Source organism: Triturus cristatus, chromosome 8, assembly GCF_964204655.1.
Source record: "Triturus cristatus chromosome 8, aTriCri1.1, whole genome shotgun sequence".
NCBI classification, from domain to species: Eukaryota; Metazoa; Chordata; class Amphibia; order Caudata; family Salamandridae; genus Triturus; species Triturus cristatus.
Window position 1 is genome coordinate 1331919979 of NC_140591.1, and position 18643 is coordinate 1331938621.

An 18643-nucleotide genomic window follows, 5' to 3' on the forward strand; every position below is an offset into this window, starting at 1 on the left:
CTAACTTAAAGATATAATATGTTCGCTAAAATGAATGTACCCCGAAGCATACGTAGTTTTAAGCGGCTACTTCAACATGAACCTAATAACTGAATTAGAACAGCCAGAATCATTTAAATTCCAACACCAGATATAAAATATACCGTCCCTAGAACAATCTTTGTTAATAAAAAATAAAAAAAAGAGACACAAACTAGGCTTTTTTCCCATTTCACTCTGCAACCTGAGAATTCTAAATGAACTATTTAAATGGATCAACCTGCATCCCCCCCCACTTGTGTTACCAGCTTCTCCAAAACTCAGTTATAGACTATACTATTACAAGTTTAAATATGTTCAACTAAATAACAGCTTTCAAAATTGAAACTACTTACCCCCTACTGATTACAGTAAGATTTTATGGGAACAAACACTGGGAAATGATAACTTTAGTAAGGCGACCATACTCATTTACCCTGAAAAAGCTAAAATGAAAGGTTCTATCCTGGAGCAGATAATTCAATTATTAATCAGTTCTTTAAGGTCGTGGTGCCTACCGGAAGAATAGAATATGTGAGTTGCTGATATAGTCTAATCCTTCGAATTGTCAGATTTTACAACTAATCTGTTGAAAGAATTTGGTATGTCATCCAGAGCAAGAAACTCAAGGTTCCCCCCCCCCCAATCCGAAATCCCTACCCACCCTACGATAAAAAAAATCTGATTGCTGTACCAGAGCTTTAGCCAAGGAGAAAAAGAAAGTAAATATAGAAATAAAAAAACTTAACAAACTACCAACGGTGTTGAAACTGGTTCAAAATACCCAGGTACAAGATCTTAGATGCTAATAAAAAATGCAATTTGAAAGGCAACTTGCCAAACCCAAAGCAAACACTCTTTTACGTTGCCACTGTTGCTCCAATAACTCAAAACGATTTTGGAACTTTGTAAACAACTTATCCTTTGGACAAAAACAGGTAAATAATGCTAACACCAGTGAGACATTCTGGATTAACCATATATGGGGAATTTGTATGGCATCACAGACCCATTTGAAATGATTCAGTCTTGCCTGGCTCAAGTTGCCTCGTTTACAATACTTTTCAACTGTGCATGGTAAAAAAAAAAAATTCAAAAACATGCTGTGGCCCTGGTCTGAACAGTCTACTGGCAGCGCTTTAACAAAATAAATAAAAAAGGAATTGACTTTTGGGCGAAGGTTCTCACTCTGTTGTTTGATCAGTGTTTATCCTTTAACTCTATCCCAGAATCCTGCAGAGGTACTGCCCTTCTTCCAGTCCTAAAGAATGGATCACTGGGAAATCCAGTAAACCATAAGTTGATTGCCCTCATAGGGATGGAAGCCTGGTTCTTTGCTTCATTACTTTTGAAGGATTTGGAAACATGGGCAGAGCAACTTAGTATTCTGCCGGCAAATGAGGTGGAATTTCAACCAGGAAGTGACCCTGCAACTAGCCTCCTAGCTTTAACAATTTTAATAGAGAAATCTCTAGCTAAAAAAAACCTCTCTATAGGGATGCTTTGTAGACTTAAAATCTGCCTTTGATGCGATACCAAGGGACCTACTCTATACCAAGCTTAAACAAGTGGAATATACTGCCAACACTACTATGTGCGATTGAGCTGCTCTATACAGCTTCTACTGCAAAGACGATTAGCACGATGACGGAGTTAATTGAAGAAGTGTATTAGCTCCCTTGTTAATAAATCTTTATATTGTTAATCTAAACCTTACACTTAATAAAAACGAGTTTTAACACTCCACGTCTTGGTTATAAGAACATTGCAAGCTTTCAATGCACAGACGAAAAATTAAGACCACGATTGACCTGCAAAGTTGGATTTGTGCCTTCAAAGCTTATAGAAAAATAAATAAGATGGAGATAAACATGAAAAAGACCAAGGTACTAACTTTTGGCAGACAATACAAAAAAACTGTAATTTTTTATTTTTCTAAAGTTGCCATCACCACCACACAATACACGTATCCAGGGCTAATATTTGACAATCAGTGTGGCTTCAAGACTGCAAGCATTAATGTCAACTGGAAAATACTTGTTACTTGCATGTAAGACTGAAATAATTTACATAGCCTTTCCAAGAAATCTGTTACTAAAGTTATGAACAGTAAATTAATTCCTTCTTTGAAGTATGATTCTGAAATTTTATGAGGGAGTGAAGCAAGGATGTTGGACATAATACAATAATCGATCTACAGCGAGCTGCACAATTACAGAACACATACCAACCAGAGGTACTACAGGAGTTTGGTTTGGTATCTAAACAAATAAATCGAGAAAGGCCATACATAAAAATGCAAGATGAACAACGGCACACTCTGAGTTTCCAAATATGGCTTAAAATCATACATCACAAGCGCAATAACCTGTGGTGGATGTATTTAGACACACCACTAACCTCAATCTTAAAGATCTGTGGGAATCGCCTGCACCCCAGCAGCATTTTTAGAGGGTAGCCCGTAAACATGTAAAAAGAATCTTGGGCATTTAAGACTAGGAAAAAATCTTGCGTGCAATTCACTTACCAACAATACCTCAAAACTAACCTATCTGCTAGAGACTTCTAGCCATAGATTCCTTACTTCTTAATGTCCCCAGGCATCAGGCTGGATCCAGAAGATTTTTGAGCAGTACCCATTTGTGCAGTAGGTGGCGTAGTTCGGCTCCGCCTATTCTGCACCAGAAGTGGTGTGCGCAGTAGCTATATAGCTGCCACTTCGGCGTACTTTTCCTTTCCATACCAGTTAGTACTGATCCATATTGAGCTACCCCTCAGGAACCTTTTCAACTTATTGTTGACTTTTTTTAATTTCATCTCCTGTGATGAGGATATCACCCAAGAAACCGTCTGCTTTCAAACCATGTGGGGCCTATTATAGGCAAATGTCGGTGACTGACCTCCACATGGTGTGTTTCTGGTGCCCGGAGGCAGGACACGACTCCAACGCGTGTGAGGACTGCCAATCCATGCACCCAAGCACTGCAAGACAGATCCCTCAATCTTCTTGCTGCCTGCTGTCAATCAACTCTGTGACGCTTGAGGTCCCGTTCATGTGTGAGGTCCTGGGACCATTTGCAGAGCCCCTCTCGACTCTTCGACACACTTGAAATCATCAGGGAACTCTGGTAAGTGCCATAAACACAAGAAGTCGAAGAAGTCCAAAACTCTTCGATTTCCCCGAGTCCATTGAAGTAATCCAATGAGTATAGGGAATGTTGACACTCCAGGCCCCGCGAATTGGCGGGGCTGGATCCTGGGTCCGCTCCTTGCTTCCCTGATTTTGCCTGCGTCCCCTACCCAGCTGAAAGAATTTGATGAGGCCATGCTCCTTATCTTTGGGCCTGGCCCTACTAGAGAGCCTTTGGGCTCAAGAGTGGCCCCTACTAGGATCATGCCGGCGGGTTTGCCCTTGGTGCCTTTCGGCCCCCAAGGATACCTTTTTGGATCCAGAGTGGCGCCGCCAACGAGACCAAGAGCTTCCACTGCACCTGCTCAGTGCCGATGACCCTAGGCGGTGCCATCCTCATTGCCATTCCTGACACTAACACAAAGCCGAATGGATGTCGCCCAACACCCTTGTAGGGCACTTACCGAGGACATCCTTCCCGGGGCTGAGCCAGTTCCCTATTTAATGAATAGGCCTTGTGAGGTAGACATTTGGGAGGGGTCTGTGGACCCTTATGGAGAAGACCCAAATGAGCAGGACAACTGGTATGAAGAACTGGGTGAGGCCAGTGGGTTAGACACCTCACCTGACATTGGCCTGGTTTCCCCTCACACTGTGCCTACAGAAGAGGGACCCTCTTTTGAAATGGTGCTGCGCAGGGCAGCTGCGGTCCTGGACCTTAACCTTCCCTCAGTGGCAGTCAAGACTAACGTCTTGACAGAGGTTCTTCAGCTGGGAGTCACCCCTTCAGAAGCCTTTCTCCCATTCAATGTAGCCCTTAACCAACATCTCATTTGGGGCCTAGTCCAAGCCCTGCACAGTGGCTCCTGTGAATAGGATGATTGCCCACCGCCATCGTCCCGCTGCTGGAGATCTGGATCCCATTTTTCTTACCCAGCCTGGGAGAGCTTCGTGGTCCAAACCTTTCATCCCTCATCCACCCTGGCATGTTCCCTACCACCCCACTGGATAGGGAATCCAAGAGGCTGGACACCCTTGATAAGAGAATGTTCTCTTTCTCCAGCCTGGCACTGTGGTTGATGAACATGGCATGCCTTTTAGGCCACTATTCACAAACACTATGTGATTCGGTTGCGCAAGTGCTGCCTATTGTCCCCCCTGCCAGTCCCCCCCCCCCGCTGCACACCATAACCTCTCCCACTGCTGCTCAGTAAAATCAGATAGTCTAAAGGGGCTATGCCCTCCACGTTGTGACACCCCCACCTCCAAAGCCACCCACTTACTATCCGCTGCTGGAGGAACATTTCTCCTTGCTCAGTCAAGATGTGCAGGCTCTCTTGGCCAAGGGTGCTATAGAGAGGGGGCCTGCATCAGAAGTAGGTTGTGGTTGTTATTCCTGCTACTTTCTTGTGCCGAAGGAGAACGTAGGACTTTGTCCTATCCTGTATCTGCCCCTTCTCAATCTCTTCTTGAAGATGGTGAAGTTCAAAATGCTCGCGCTCGCTCAAGACTGTCCTAGACCTGGGAGACCGATTGGACTTGCAGGACGCATATTTCCACATCCCCATCCTGCCGGCCCACAGATACTATCGGCGGTTCAAAGTGGGCCACTAGCGCTTTTAATTTGCTACGCCCCTCAGGTGTTCACCATGGTGATTGCAGCGGTCACAGCTCATCTGGAAGGTTAAGGATTTCAGTCTTTCCCTACCTCGACAATTAGCCCCAGGCAGTTGTCACCCAATCTTCAGACTACAATGTACCTCTTTCACTCGCTGGGGTTCACTATCAACACGCCAAAGTCACACCTGACTCCCTCGCAGATGCTCCCTTTCATCGAGTCCAGGATATTCAGGCTATGATAATGATGTTTCAGCCTCTATCTTGGATTTTGATGAGACTGACTCGCAGGCTGCTGGGCCTCATGCATGCTGACATACGTGAGCTCTGCAGTGGGACCTGAAGGCGCAGTTGGCATAGCATCAGGGGGATCTCTCCAACATGGTCCAGATCGTGGAAGGAACTGCAAAAGACCTGCAGTGGTGGCTAATGAACCGCGATTGGGTCAGTAGCAGACCCTTCTCCCTTCCCCAACAAGATCTAACAGTGGTGACAGATGCATCAGTCCTGGGCTGGGTTGCTCTCTGGGAGAGGTGGAGATCGGAGAACTCTGGTCTTCAGCAGAGTCTCAGCTTCACATAAAGCTGTTGGAGCTTTGAGTGATTCGCTTGATGTTCAAAGCCTTTTTTCCTTTGGTCAAGGAAAGGCTGGTGCAGGTGTTCTTGGACAACACCACTGCCATGTGGTACTGAAACAGACACGTGGGATAATGGATCCTGCGTCAAGAGGCCCTTCTCCTTTGGACTTGGCTGGAAGATCAAGACATTTCCTTGATGTTACAGTATCTGGCAGGATCTCTGAACGCCAGAGCGGATGAACTCAGCCGAAGATGCCTAGTGGATCACGAGGAGCATCTCCACCCAGAGGTGGCGCAAGGTCTCTTTCAGCAGTGGGGAGAGCCTTTTTTAGTTTTATTAGCCACTGCAGAGAATGCACAATGTCAGCAGTTCGGCTCGCTGCAGTTTCCAAGGCAATACTCGCTCGAAGAAGCTTTTCATCTCGAGTCGAGCTCTGGACTCATGTATGCCTTTCTGCGAATACCACTCCTATTCAGAGTTCTCAAGAAGATCAGGAACGACCAGGCCCAAGTCATTCTTGTAGCTCCAGATTGGGCATGGAGAGTCTGGTATCCCAAGCTGATGAGCATGACCATCAGTACTCCAGTTGTTAGGCGCCTCTTTGGGAGGAACGTCTGTTGCAGCAACATGGCAGGGTTCTGCATCCAAACCTGCGCACCCTCCTCCTACATGCGTGAAGGCTGAGCAGGGACAGTTGACAGCATTTGACCTTCCTCCTGAAGTCTGTGATGTTATTCTGGCAGCCAAGTGTCCCTCCACAAGTCTGTATGCATCAGCCGTTTGGGATACGTTTGTGTGCTTCCCACAACATTGATCCCCTTTCTGCACTTTTTATCCAAGGTTGTCTGCTTGATCTTTGGCCCAGCAGGGCTCTGCTTTGTGTACTGTTAAAGGTTATCTCGCTGCTATCAAAGCATTTTTGGCATTTCCGGACCAACCTTCTCTCTGCAAGTCACCTGTTTTGGCTAGGTTCCTTAAAGGCCTGCAACATATCTTTCCCCCTTATGCATTCATCATGCCTCAGTGGGACTTCAAACTAATTCTTACCTTTCTAATTTGTGCACCATTCGAACCTCTGCACATAAGCCTTCTTAGGTTCTTAACAATAAAAACTGCCTTTTTAGTGGCTATAATATCGCCCAGTAGGGTCAGCGTATTAAAGGCACTCTCTGTGCACCCTCCTTATACCACTTTCTTCCTGAATAAGCGTGTTCTCCGGTCACGGGCCTCCTTCCTTCCAAAGATTGTCACTCCCTTCCATGTAAGCCAGAGCATTACTCTGCCTAATACTCTACTCCCCCTCACCTTTCCAAAGAGTAGGAGAGATTCCACCGTCTGGACCAAAAAAGAGCGTTGCTGTTTTACCTTGACTGCACAAAAGAGTTCTGGGTGGATGATCAACTCTTCGTGGGCTATGACGGAGCCAAAAAGGGAAAGGCTGTGCAGAAACGTATCCTCTCACGAGGGATCATCCTGTGCATTAGGATCTGCTACACATTGTTCAAGAAACAGCCCCTGAAGCTTGTGGGCTCTTTCTGCCAGAGCCAAGGCTGCGACCACTGCATTAGCAAGAAATGTTTCTCTCTTGGACATATGTCAGGCAGTGACTTGGGCATGACTGGACACGTTCACAAAACGTTACTGCCTGGACAGTCTAGTTTGTCGTGACGGGTTCGTCCATTCCTGCAGGGCTTTTTGGTTTAATCGGGTTTGCAGATCTACCTCCGGGGAGGTATTGCTTGGGTAGCTATTGAAAGGTAAGAAATCTATCAGAAGAACAAGTTACTTACCTTTGCCTTATCTGGTACAGGCTCTATCTAGCCGCAGACTCCTTACCTACCCTCCCACCCTCCCCGCTCTGCGACCCAGTTCAGGTGTAAGGCACACCCTTTTTCAAGGCAGCAGTCTTTTCCACACCAATGGTCTGTTCTCATTATAGCTCTGTGCTTCTGGCATGGGAAGTCGCAAAAGTAACTTACATCAGAACACTGAGTTGACGTCAATATAGGTACGGTGCACATCACTTACGATGCAGACGATGCTGACGCCACCTACCGGGCGTGCAGGTGTACTGCTCGGAATTCTTCCAGATCCAGGAAGACGCCTGGGGATATTCAAAGGTAAGGACCTGCAGCTAGATAGTCTCCTCTAGATAAGGCGTTACTGAAAGTAAGTAACTTGTTCTTTAATGTATAAAAAGTTGGAATTCTTGTCGTACAAAATGGGCCATTTTCCTACGAAGGATTTTATTCCTAAGTGGAAAAGACAATGATCGGACCCAAACTGTAGGCTTTGCGGAAACAATGTAGAGACATGTATGCATATATTGTTTGTGTCTAGCCTTGATGGATGCCCACAGATGCTGCATCACCATTTTATTCAGTTAAATATAAAGACTTGCAGACCAGCTTTGATCCAGAGCCTTAATGGCCACAACACGTAGTTAAATTGTTAGTTTGTTAAATTCATGGACTATGTTTCAAAATTGCTGTAAGTTTAGGAACTTTTACCTTTAATCAAAGACTGCACTTTCTGAGTGCTAAAATATGGCAAATAATCTGGTTTCATTTTATAATGCTACATCCTATTCAAATGAAGTGAACCAGATAATTAAGCACTTCAGTGATTTTTTTTAACTTTAAATGTAATAAGTTACTTTGTTGGTTTTAAGAAACACTGCATTGGTTTTACAATTTTAGATTAATTTGACAATTATGTGTTGTAACAGCAGTTTTGCTGTTGGTCCCCCGTCAAAGAGCTGACTCAGCAACTGATCCCAATGCACCGTACGTTTCCAGATACATTGGTGACGTCACAACAAATTGCTGCCTTTAGACAGGCCATGTTGAGAGTTTTCGGCACACTTCCAAGTCCCTCTGTCATGCCTTTGGGCCCCGGGGATCCACAGAGGACTCCACTTGGGATACCGCTGAGGGGGTAGTCCTTCCTCGGTGCGGTCTGTCCCTCTTGAACCCACCTCTGGTTTCCGTCCTTCACCAGAGCAACACACCAGTCTCTTGAACACTGACAGCACCAGTGCCAGAGGATGACAATGTTCCTATTGTCCTCTCCGACTCTGAGCCAGATCCATTTCAGCCTTGACCAATGTCACATCTCAATGCCGTACCAACGCACTGGGCCCCAGTCCATTCTGATTCAAATAAAACCGTGCTCTCCATGCCACTGGAATCAAGCTATCCTGGCTGAAGAGGGGTGAAACACCGAAACCTGTCCTTGGATGCTTGTTTCCAGTCCAGGGAGGACCTGGCTTGACAATTTGGGCTGGACTGTTCCCATGAGGCACAGGGTCAAGACTGATTTGCATATGGCTGGGTTCAAACTGGTACAGCATGGTGAGCAAAAAAACGATGGATTTAGGCCCAGATCTCTGTACTAAGGTGAATGTATGACATTGTTCTGCATTCTGTCCATCAGCTGTTGTTTTTGCATTTGTCACCCCGAATGGGAAGGGTATGCCCAGACGTGGGTCCCGTGCTCTCCATGCCTCTGGAATCAAGCTATCCTGGCTGAAGAGGGATGAAACCCCGAAACCGGTCCTAGGATGCTTGTTTCCAGTCAAGGGAGGACTTGGCTTGGCAGTTCGGGCTGGACTGTTCCCATGAGGCACAGGGTCAAGACTGATTTGCATATGGCTGGGTTCAAACTGGAACGGCATGGTGAGCAAAAAAAACGATGATTTAGGCCCAGATCTCTGTACTGGGGTGAATGTATGACATTGTTCTGCATTCTGTCCATCAACTGTTGTTTTTGCATCAAACAAAACCATGCCTTGGTCTCGGAGCCTCCATACAGCGTTCCAACAACTTGTTGGTTCGGGCTCTGACTAAAGCCAACCAGCCTTTGGGGATGACAATGGTAATGAGAGGGAGTATTTTCTCCACATTATGATGATAGCGTAAATTAGGATTTACCAGACACCAGTGGATTGGACACTTCTGCCAGATATTATGTTCTGCCCGATATTATGTTCTCCCCCTGGACCACTAACAGAAGAAAGTGCCTCCTCTGTGGTGATGAGAAGTTCGGCTGAGGTTTTCGACTTACAATTACCCACCCTGGAAGTCAAAACTAATGTTCTAACAGAGAATTTGCAACCTGGACCAACTTCTTTGGAGCCGTTACTCTCATTTAAAAAGGGCCTGGTTGAAACCCTATGTCCACCTACTCAAAGCCATATTGCCATCCTGGTGAACAAGCAGGTTACCAGACACCACAGTCCGAATCCAGGTGACCCTGATTTTTTGATACAGCCCTTTACACCAGAGAGTTTAGGAGTTCAAGTTTAAACCATTAGGATGAACCCCACATCTTTTCTCACAACTACTCCTGACAGAGTCAAAACGCCTTGAGACTTTTGGCAAACCTCCCACTCCCACGGACCACGCCCGCAACTTTGGCATCATACTAGACTCCTCCCTCACCATGAACCGACAGATCAATGCTGTATCTTCCACGTGCTTCTACACCTTCCGCATACTCAGTAAGCTCTTCAAATGGATCTCCCCCGAATCCAGAAAGACCCTCACCCACGCACTCGTAACCAGTAGACTGAACTACGGGAACGCCCTCTACGCCGTAATCAACAAATCTCTACTCCACAAACTCCAGTCCATCCAGAACGCCGCAGCCAGACTGGTCTTCAGCATCCCACGACAAGACCACATCACCCAGCACCTACGAGACCTCCACTGGCACCCCGTGGAAAAGAGACTGACTTTCAAGCTGCTCACACATGCCTACGAATCCCTCCACAACACCGGACCCCAATACAGCAACTAAAGAATCCACTTCTAAGCCCCCAAGAGAAACCTCTGCTCCGCTGACCTTGCCCTGGACGAAATCCCTTGCATCCACTGAGCCAGAACAGGAGGAAGAGCCTTCTCGTACATCGCGGCCAAGACCTGGAACGAACTCCCCCTCAGCATCAGGCAAACCCCCACACTGCAAGCATTCAGGAAGATCCTCAAGACCTGGCTTTTCGGATGAGTCTGAGCCGCTTGAAATCCCTCCCCCTCAGCGACTTGAGACTCTCACGGGTGAGTAGTGTGCTCTACATATCCCTGATTGATTGATTGATCGATTGATTGATGGAAAGTGGATGTTTTCCTTGGCCAGCCAGCCAGCCAGTGCTAGCTGTTTTCTGAAAGGTATACCCATGCTTTTTAACAGACTTGGTTAGCGAGATCTTGCCAGCAGTCCTTGAAGAATTCTGGTCAGTTTGGCTAAAATCATCTAAAAGAATGGTCCGGTTGCTGCAAAGTATTTTATCCGTTCTGGACTGGACACTACTGACTGCTTTTCCAGAGCAGTTGGTACTAGTGTAGTGCTTTGGCAATATGCTTGGATGCGATCCTTAGGCTTCTCTGGGGACGCGCGAACATCTTTAATTGACATGCCTTTCGGTGGTTCTCACCTATTTGGCTAGAAGGCTGATTCGGCATTGTAACACTTTAAAGAAAGTCAGGCCACTGTGCTTTCCCTATGCCTTTCTACCCCAGGGAGACCGCATCCTTATATTTTATTTCCTTTTCGAGACTACTGCAGAGAGTTGGCATGCAACCCACACCAAGGCCTGCCTCCCAAGCCATGGCCCGCTGCCCCTGCAACATGCACCCTAGTCCTTGCGGGGAGAAGAATCGAGCAGACTACGCCCAATCCATCAAGGGCAGCGAATTTCTCAGTCTTCCACTTCCCCAGCAACTGCCTCTAAGCTGCTTTAGATTGATTTAGTGGATCACCACCATCCTCCAAATCATCCCACAGGGCTATGCTCTGCCATTCTTTTTAAATACACCATACCTCACACTTCACATCCAAACATTTCACAGATGAGGGCATTTCCATCTTCCTTCAAGAAATGCAGCTCTTTTGACTCAAGGAGCCATAGAGGGGGTCCCGGCCTCCAAAATAGGCACTGGATCTTACTCCCAATATTTCCTCATGCCAAAGAACATGGAGGATTTCATCTTACTTTAGATTTCTATTCTCTGAAAGTCTTTTTGCAGAAGGGCAAATAAAAAATGGCCATGCTGGTCCAAGTTCTGCCTGCCCTGGATCCAGACAACTGGGTGGTGGCTGTTGACCTGAAGGATGCCAACTTTCATGTGCCTGTATGCAGTCTCACAAATACTACTTGCAGTTTAAGGTGGGCCTGGAGAATTTTCAGTTTGCAGTGCACCCATTTGGCCTCACCAATACCACTCAGGTGTGCACAAAAGGGATGGCAGTGGTCAATGCACACCTTCAGAGTTTGTGGATCATAGTTTTCCCCTATCTTGACAACTACTTGTTGAAGGCGGGCTCGCCACAGTCCGTCGTGGACCACCTCCAGACAACGGCAAACCTTTTGACATCGTTGGAGTTTACTGTCAACATGCTGAGCTCGCACCTGACTCATACACAGAGGCTCCCTTTCATTGGAGCTATCCTGGATACAATGCAGTTTCTGAGTTTCCTTCCACCACGACGAGTAGAGGGCGTCCCGATAAGAATCACAATATTTTACCTCTTTTCTGGGTCTTGATGAGAGTGGCTGTGAGGCTTTTGGGCCTCTTGGTATCCTGCATTCTGCTTGTCGACTGTGCCAGGTTGAATATTCAGTCTCTACAGTAGAACATAAAGTCTCAGTGTTTCCAGTACCTGGGGAGCCTATTGGATTTCATTCAGGTAGCGGAGGAGACTGAAAAAGACCTGCATTGGTGGATCAACTGCCCTACCCAGACCTGACAGTGGTGATGAGTAGGCCATATGGCAGAGGTTAAGCTCTGGTCTCTGGTGGAGATCTGTCTCCAGATCAGCCTGTTGGACTTGTGGCCATTTGCCTAGTGCTGAAGGCCTTCCTACCTTCAAATTGAGTCCGATTCTGGTTCTCACTGACACCACTGCCGTAGGGTACTGCAACAAGCAGGGCATGGCGTTGTCCTGGTGCCTGTGCCTTGAGGCTGTTTGCCTCTGGAGCGGCAGGGCATTTCCACTAGAGAGTGAACCACCTGGTGGGATCTTTAAATGCCAGGGCAGACAAGCTCAGCCGGTGGCGCCTGACAGATCACGAGTGGTGGTTACACACTAAAGTGGAACAGGGCATCTTGTAACAAATGGGAGAACGCTGGGTAGATATTTTCACCACAACAGAAATTTACATCTTGTATAGAGTGAAGCACAGGATTCTTGTACTCCTTTCCGACACCACCTCTCATGCTTTGAGCTCGGAGGAAGATCAGGATTGACAGTGCCAGAGCTATCCTATTGGCTCCACATTGGGCAAGGAGAGTGTGATATCCAGATCATCTGAGCAAGAGATATGCCTCACTGCTTCGGGAGGACCTCCTGTTGTAGTAGCAGGGCTGGGTTCTGCACCTGAATCTGCACAGTCTCCAACTCCATGCGTGGAGCTTGAGCAGTGGCAAATTACGGCATTTAATCATACTCCTGAATTTGTGTATGTCATTCTTGATGCTAGGTGTCCTCTACAAAATCTCTGCACTAGGACAAGTTTGTTGCCTGGTGTGACAATGGAAATGCTGATCTCTTGCAGGCCAAAAAATTGAATATCCTATTGTTTGTTATATCTCTGCCCCAGCAAAGACTTGATGGGCACTGTTGAAAGTTATTGGTCACCCGTTTTTACTTTTTTTTAAATGTTATTGTTGAAATCATCTCTATTCAAATGACCTGTTGTGATGAATTTTTTTTTTTTTTTTTTATAGATTTGGCTCATTTCCTCTTAAACCCTCTGTGAAGCCGTAAGCGGTGTCATAGTTTGGTCCTCACTTTACTAATGTGAACACCATTTGGACCCATGCACATCTGTCCACTATGTCTCCGACTCTGAAGACTGCATTCCTGGTTGCTGTAACTTCAGCTCATGGTCTACAGGCACTTTCTGTGCAGCCACCTTATTCCACATTTTTCCTCAGTGGTACCATGGACCAGTGCAGAGTTTTTACCTTGGGTTGTTACTGCTTTTCATATTGGACAATCCATCACTCGCCCAACGTTCTTTTCCCCATCTCACCCCTCTAAAGAGGGAGCAAGAATCTGTCCTAAAAGGTCTTTTAGCTTTAACATTGATCACTCTAAAGACCATCAGCTGAATGATCAGGTTTTTGCGGGGTTTGCTAGGGGCAAAGATAGGCATGGAAGTGCAGAAAACTAATTTGTCAAGGTAGATAGTCTTCTGCATCAAGATCTGGCACACTGTATCCAAGAAGCAGTGTCAGGAGGGATTGAGGATCAATTCCACCAGGGCGAAGGCTGCTACCTCTGCGCTGGCACGCAGACTCCCTGTACTTGACATCTGACAGGCTGTGAAGTGAGCATCCATTCACACGTTCACAAAACACTACCGCCTTGCCAGTCCGGAAAGAAGGGCATTTTGACCGTTCAGTTCTGCAGGAGTTTTTGATCTGTCATTCCATAGACCCACCTTAGTAGGTACTGCTTGGTATTTATTCAAAAGATGAGGAATCTGTGGTTAGAAGTGTCAATCCGAAGAACAAGTTACTTACCTTTGGTTACTTTATTTTAGGTGGATACTCTGTCTAACCACTGTTGCCTCATTGCCTTCCCTCCTCCCTGTTCTGTGGAATGGACTCCTCAGTGCGCTAAAAAGGTCCCGGTCTAAGAGACTGCATACTGGTATTGCGGATTATTGTTGGTGTTTGTGTCCAAGGACGCAGACCTAGTCAAGAAAGAAACTTATGTCAGTGCGAAGGGGTGGTGCTTATGCGCTACTCCACTTATCACTTCCGGGGCTGAACGAAGTCTGTGCGAAGCCATCCAATTAGGCCTGGGCGGTGAACTTCACTCTGTTCGCGGAGTTTTCTGCACTCCGCACTCCACGGATCTCGCGGAGTGCAGAAAACTCCGCTTCGCGATGTGCAGAAGTGTTTTTTCTCCGCTCGTGATCACGAACGGTAAGTTTGAGAGTGCGAACGGTAAGTTCGCGATCGCAAGCTGCCACTCGGGTAGAATTTCTAAGTGAGCGGCAGGAATACCAGCACAAACTGCAGTTCGCACTGCACTACCCCACTCGCGGAACTTCGCTGAGTTTTTTTGTAACTTCGCGGAGTTCTGCATAGCAAAACTCCACTAACTATTCCGAGGCCTGCATCTAATGCCACTTACAGGCATGTGGAACCGTTGCTGTTAAGTCTTCTGTATCCTGTCTCCTACCTGGGGGATATACTAAAAATGTGGAGTCTGCAGTTAGAGTATCCACCAGAAAGAGTGTTATCAAAGGTAAGTAACATTTATATCTATTCCGTAGTAAAGCCCTCAGTCGCATTATCGGGGAATTCCATGAAATGCATGTAGGCCTAATCAGTGTGTGCTCTGGGTCGTGAGCGCTGCTTTAGATGGGCAGGTACTGTGATGTTCTGACTAACTTTACCTATTTAATTTTAATGGGGGAGTACCCGCATTTCATAGTGGGAGTGCAAAGCTTTTAATTGGAAAGTAGTGGCACGTCCCAATGGTGGATACATACTCTTTGATTGTGTCTGCACTACTGCAACTCCTACACTTCTGCAATTTCAAGCACTGGTGTATTAGAGCTGTGGTTCGTTCTTTATTTGTATATTTAGTAGTGTGCAATCGGATCAAAGACACTGCAAAGGTTAACTACAAATGATACGTGCAATTGTGAGGCTCTTGTGCATACTAACAACCATTATCTTTGTTTCCTTGTAGTATAATGCTTTGCCTGTCAACTCGCACAGGAATAGCGGCATAACAGTGGTCTAAGCATGAAGTCGTGTTCATCAACTTCTAAGAATTTTGCAAGAATGAAGATGTTGAAGTCAAAATGAAGTGATCTCCTTCAGCTTTCTAAATTATTAATGAAGAGAACAACAATGATTTTTAGAATTGTTGTTCTTGTTTACATTTTACCACAATATATTATTCCCATTGTGACTTTCATATGGAGCACAGACTGCAAAAAACGGAGTTGTTGCCTCACCACTGATACTCTCAAAGAAACCACTCGCAGTTAGTTGTCTTGTGGAACAAGAAGTTGAGGGCAAAAAATGAGTTCAAATGGGAGCTGAACTTGGACAATACAGAAGCTCCATCCAGTCTTGCTTGAGTGAACTGTGGGTATATCTACAAATCATAGTCATTCCAATAGCATAAGTCACTCCTTCAAACTAGACACTCCAAATGCAAGTTCTCACATTTACACTGTAGCCAAAACCGAGAGAACCACTAGCATCCTGGCCTGCACTGCTTTTCTAGCTCAAAACTGGCAGACGGATGCCTATACACTCTTCTTAACCTACAACCTTGTATTCATCTGATAGTGCAAACGTGGTGGGGTTGTTGTCTTAGATGGCGTTAAACACCTAGTTGTACTTTAATGTGCTGGTGATGCACAATTCACTTGAAAAGCTCATATTTAATGTACTTAAACTTACGGGGTACCTGAACAACGACATCAGCTGAGGAGATTGTTTTTTTTTTTAAGTAGAAGTCACATTTAATAAAAGTTGCTCACAAAGTGTATGTTGCTCAAAAGTAAATGTTTGGGGGATCAATAACAAAGTAATCAATTTTGGACTAATAGAAGAGGAAAATAGATTTTTTTACACGTTAATTCGAAGTACTATAACTATTGTCAGTCAGCTGTTTGTGGGAGTAGTATGTAACGACAGGTCGCGTTGTTGTTTTATTTGGCACGGCCATATTTATTTATTCTCTTGATAGAGGTCAACCAGTCTGTCCAAGGTGGTCAGAGAACATGGGACAACAGGGATGTGGAATTCTTATAGCCCGACGCCCAGGACATATTGTTTGGGGTCAAGGGCAACAAGTTTTCATGTGTATTTTGTCCTTGGGACAAGTAGGCCCAGCCCCCTGAAGCACAAACCTTTTCGCTGCCAGTTTGCAGTACCACATTATGGATCAGGGAAAGGTACTGTCTGCAGTTAAGGTAATATTTTTGTCCATATGTTAATGCTGTTCAAACTTGTATTTATGGTTCATTAATTGAAAGCCTTTATTATGAGGGTGAGTGTTCTAAGTCAATGTTGTAAGCTCTGACTGCACCACTGACAGCGGTTCCAGTATAAAAATGTGTACACACGTTTTCAAAGTTTAGCAATATGAGGCTATGTATAATGCTCCCAGAATGCTCTGATGCAAATATTTGCAGAAGCTTGAAGGCAAGATTGATGATTCATTGCTTTCAAAATAAATGTTCATAAAAAAATGAAAGCAGGAAAAATCTATTTTTGCTAAACTAATGTAAAGTTGTGGGTACCATTTCTTTGCAGCATCATTTAGTAACATGTGTTGATGCATGCTAGTATTTCCCAAAAATATTCATAATGGAAAATCAATGTAACCAGTTTCAATAAGATTATGGGGAAAAAATAAAGAAGCATTGGCAAAGCCAGTAGGTCTGAAATTGGTGGTCAGCTTTTTAGTTTTGTCAATGTGTGACTTGTTTTGGCATGGTTTTTGTAAAACCTTATTGGTGTGGGAGCTGCAGTGCCCTCACCATTATAACAAACATTGGCAAAAGCAAAAATTGTTTTTTGGTCTCAAAAAGCACACACTGCCACAGTAGTTACTGGCACCGAACAAAACTACTTTGTGTGCCGATATGCTCCTTGTGAAAGAGCAGAAAGCGGTCACTCACAGTGAAGCCAGTCGATACAGAGAGAGAGATAGAATTTTAATAAACACAAAAGGTCACGGTCAACACCAGACCAAATTTGGTGCCCAATTATTAAAGAAAGTCTCAAAAATGCACCCATGGTATAAGTCCTTACATTAAGTGCAGCTATACGGCTTTTGCAAATTCCCAAGCATTTACAGAAGTAGTACAAGAAATAGTGCTCCTAGAAAATAAATATTTGTGAACTGCATTTTAGCATGAGAAAACTGCATGTATAGATTTGCTCATGCAAAAATCTAAATTTTTGCAAGTTCACTTTCCCTCTAACCACTTTTTTTCCAACTCTGGAAGAAGGTTTACATCTGCCATTGTCGGGAGTAAAATTCCAACATTTCTCAGTATGGGAAAAGATTAGAGAAGAGTTGTTGAAAACCCTTTAAAAATGCAAGTTAGTAGGTTTGCACGGACTCAAAAGGGTATTTTAACCCTGGAGCTATTGCTTACCACTACCTTCAGCCCCAGTATGTAGATCTGTGGAAACGTGGCAACATAAGGGCATTGCAAGTATTCAAACACTACTATGGTATGAGCCCTGGCATAATCAGAGAGACTATATCAGAGCTGTTATATGAGATGGCTGCCATTTGTCGCTGCACTACATGGCACCAAAGGGGCAAGTGGGTTTTGTTACAGGACAAGTAGATTTATGAAGCAACCTGCCCCATGGACAAGTAGATATTTTATTAAATTCCACACCCCTGGGACAACTGATTTCTGATCTCTTAGAGATGTCGTTTTCAACTACCCTTTTCAGAATGGTGGTTATTTGAGGCCAATGCAGGTTGAAGTGAGTCGTGTGCGATGGTAGACTCCTTGGAAGGCCAGTAACTATTATTTTATCTCCTTGTTGTTTAGAGCTTCAAACTCAGCTGTTCGTCGATCTTTCCTACATTTACAGCCATGCCCTCCTGTACTTCTATAATGGGATTATGATATGCAGTTGATTGTGGTTGCTTTGTATTTTTACTGGGCCTTTACTGTGACTACAATTACATTTTACTTTTGATTTTTATCAATAAAAATGTCAAAACAATCGGCTTGCCTGAGTTGTGGCATAAATAAACTCATGTTTTCCCACATTTCAGCAGAAATATACCAAACGCAGTTAACCATGTCTACAATAACGTAGGGCACACAAGTGTCATCAAATACTAGAGATTCACACTCGATAAATCATGAGTCGAATTCTTGAATACAACTTCTTAAAAGGCATTTCTGCTATTACCTTTATATAATTTGACATAGTTGGATGTACCCACGTAGAATCAGTTTAATCCTTTTCTCCCTCTTACTGTCTGGCCTATAAATGTGAATCTACCCTGCTGTCAGGTCATGTTATTCTGATGTGCCTTAAACGTAGTCTAGTGGTTCTACATAAAGTACCTTAAACTAATGCAACTAAATTACTTTTGCTCCCAAGATATCTATATCTACTACTTTGCAACTAGGCCCAGTTTGTCTGACCAGTGGTTCCAAAAACTCCGCCTTTAATTATTTCTGTTGTTTGACAGAGAGAATCTGGTAAAGTAGTTTCCTTTTTTTTTGATGAAATGTTTGATAAATGATTACTTAGTACTATTGTTTAAATTAAACTTTGTG

General features: G+C 44.8%; 1 protein-coding gene across 1 annotated transcript in view; it reads left to right on the forward strand.

Moving 5' to 3' along the window:
• The window catches only part of CXADR (CXADR cell adhesion molecule), a 389642-nt gene extending 371565 nt beyond the window's left edge, over positions 1-18077 (forward strand). Inside the window, exon 8 of the mRNA XM_085623057.1 lies at positions 15055-18077. Within this exon, the coding sequence (XP_085479183.1) occupies positions 15055-15108 (54 nt within the window). The 3' untranslated portion in view covers positions 15109-18077. The remainder of the gene's footprint in view (positions 1-15054) is intronic.
• The last annotated feature ends 566 nt before the right edge of the window (positions 18078-18643 follow it).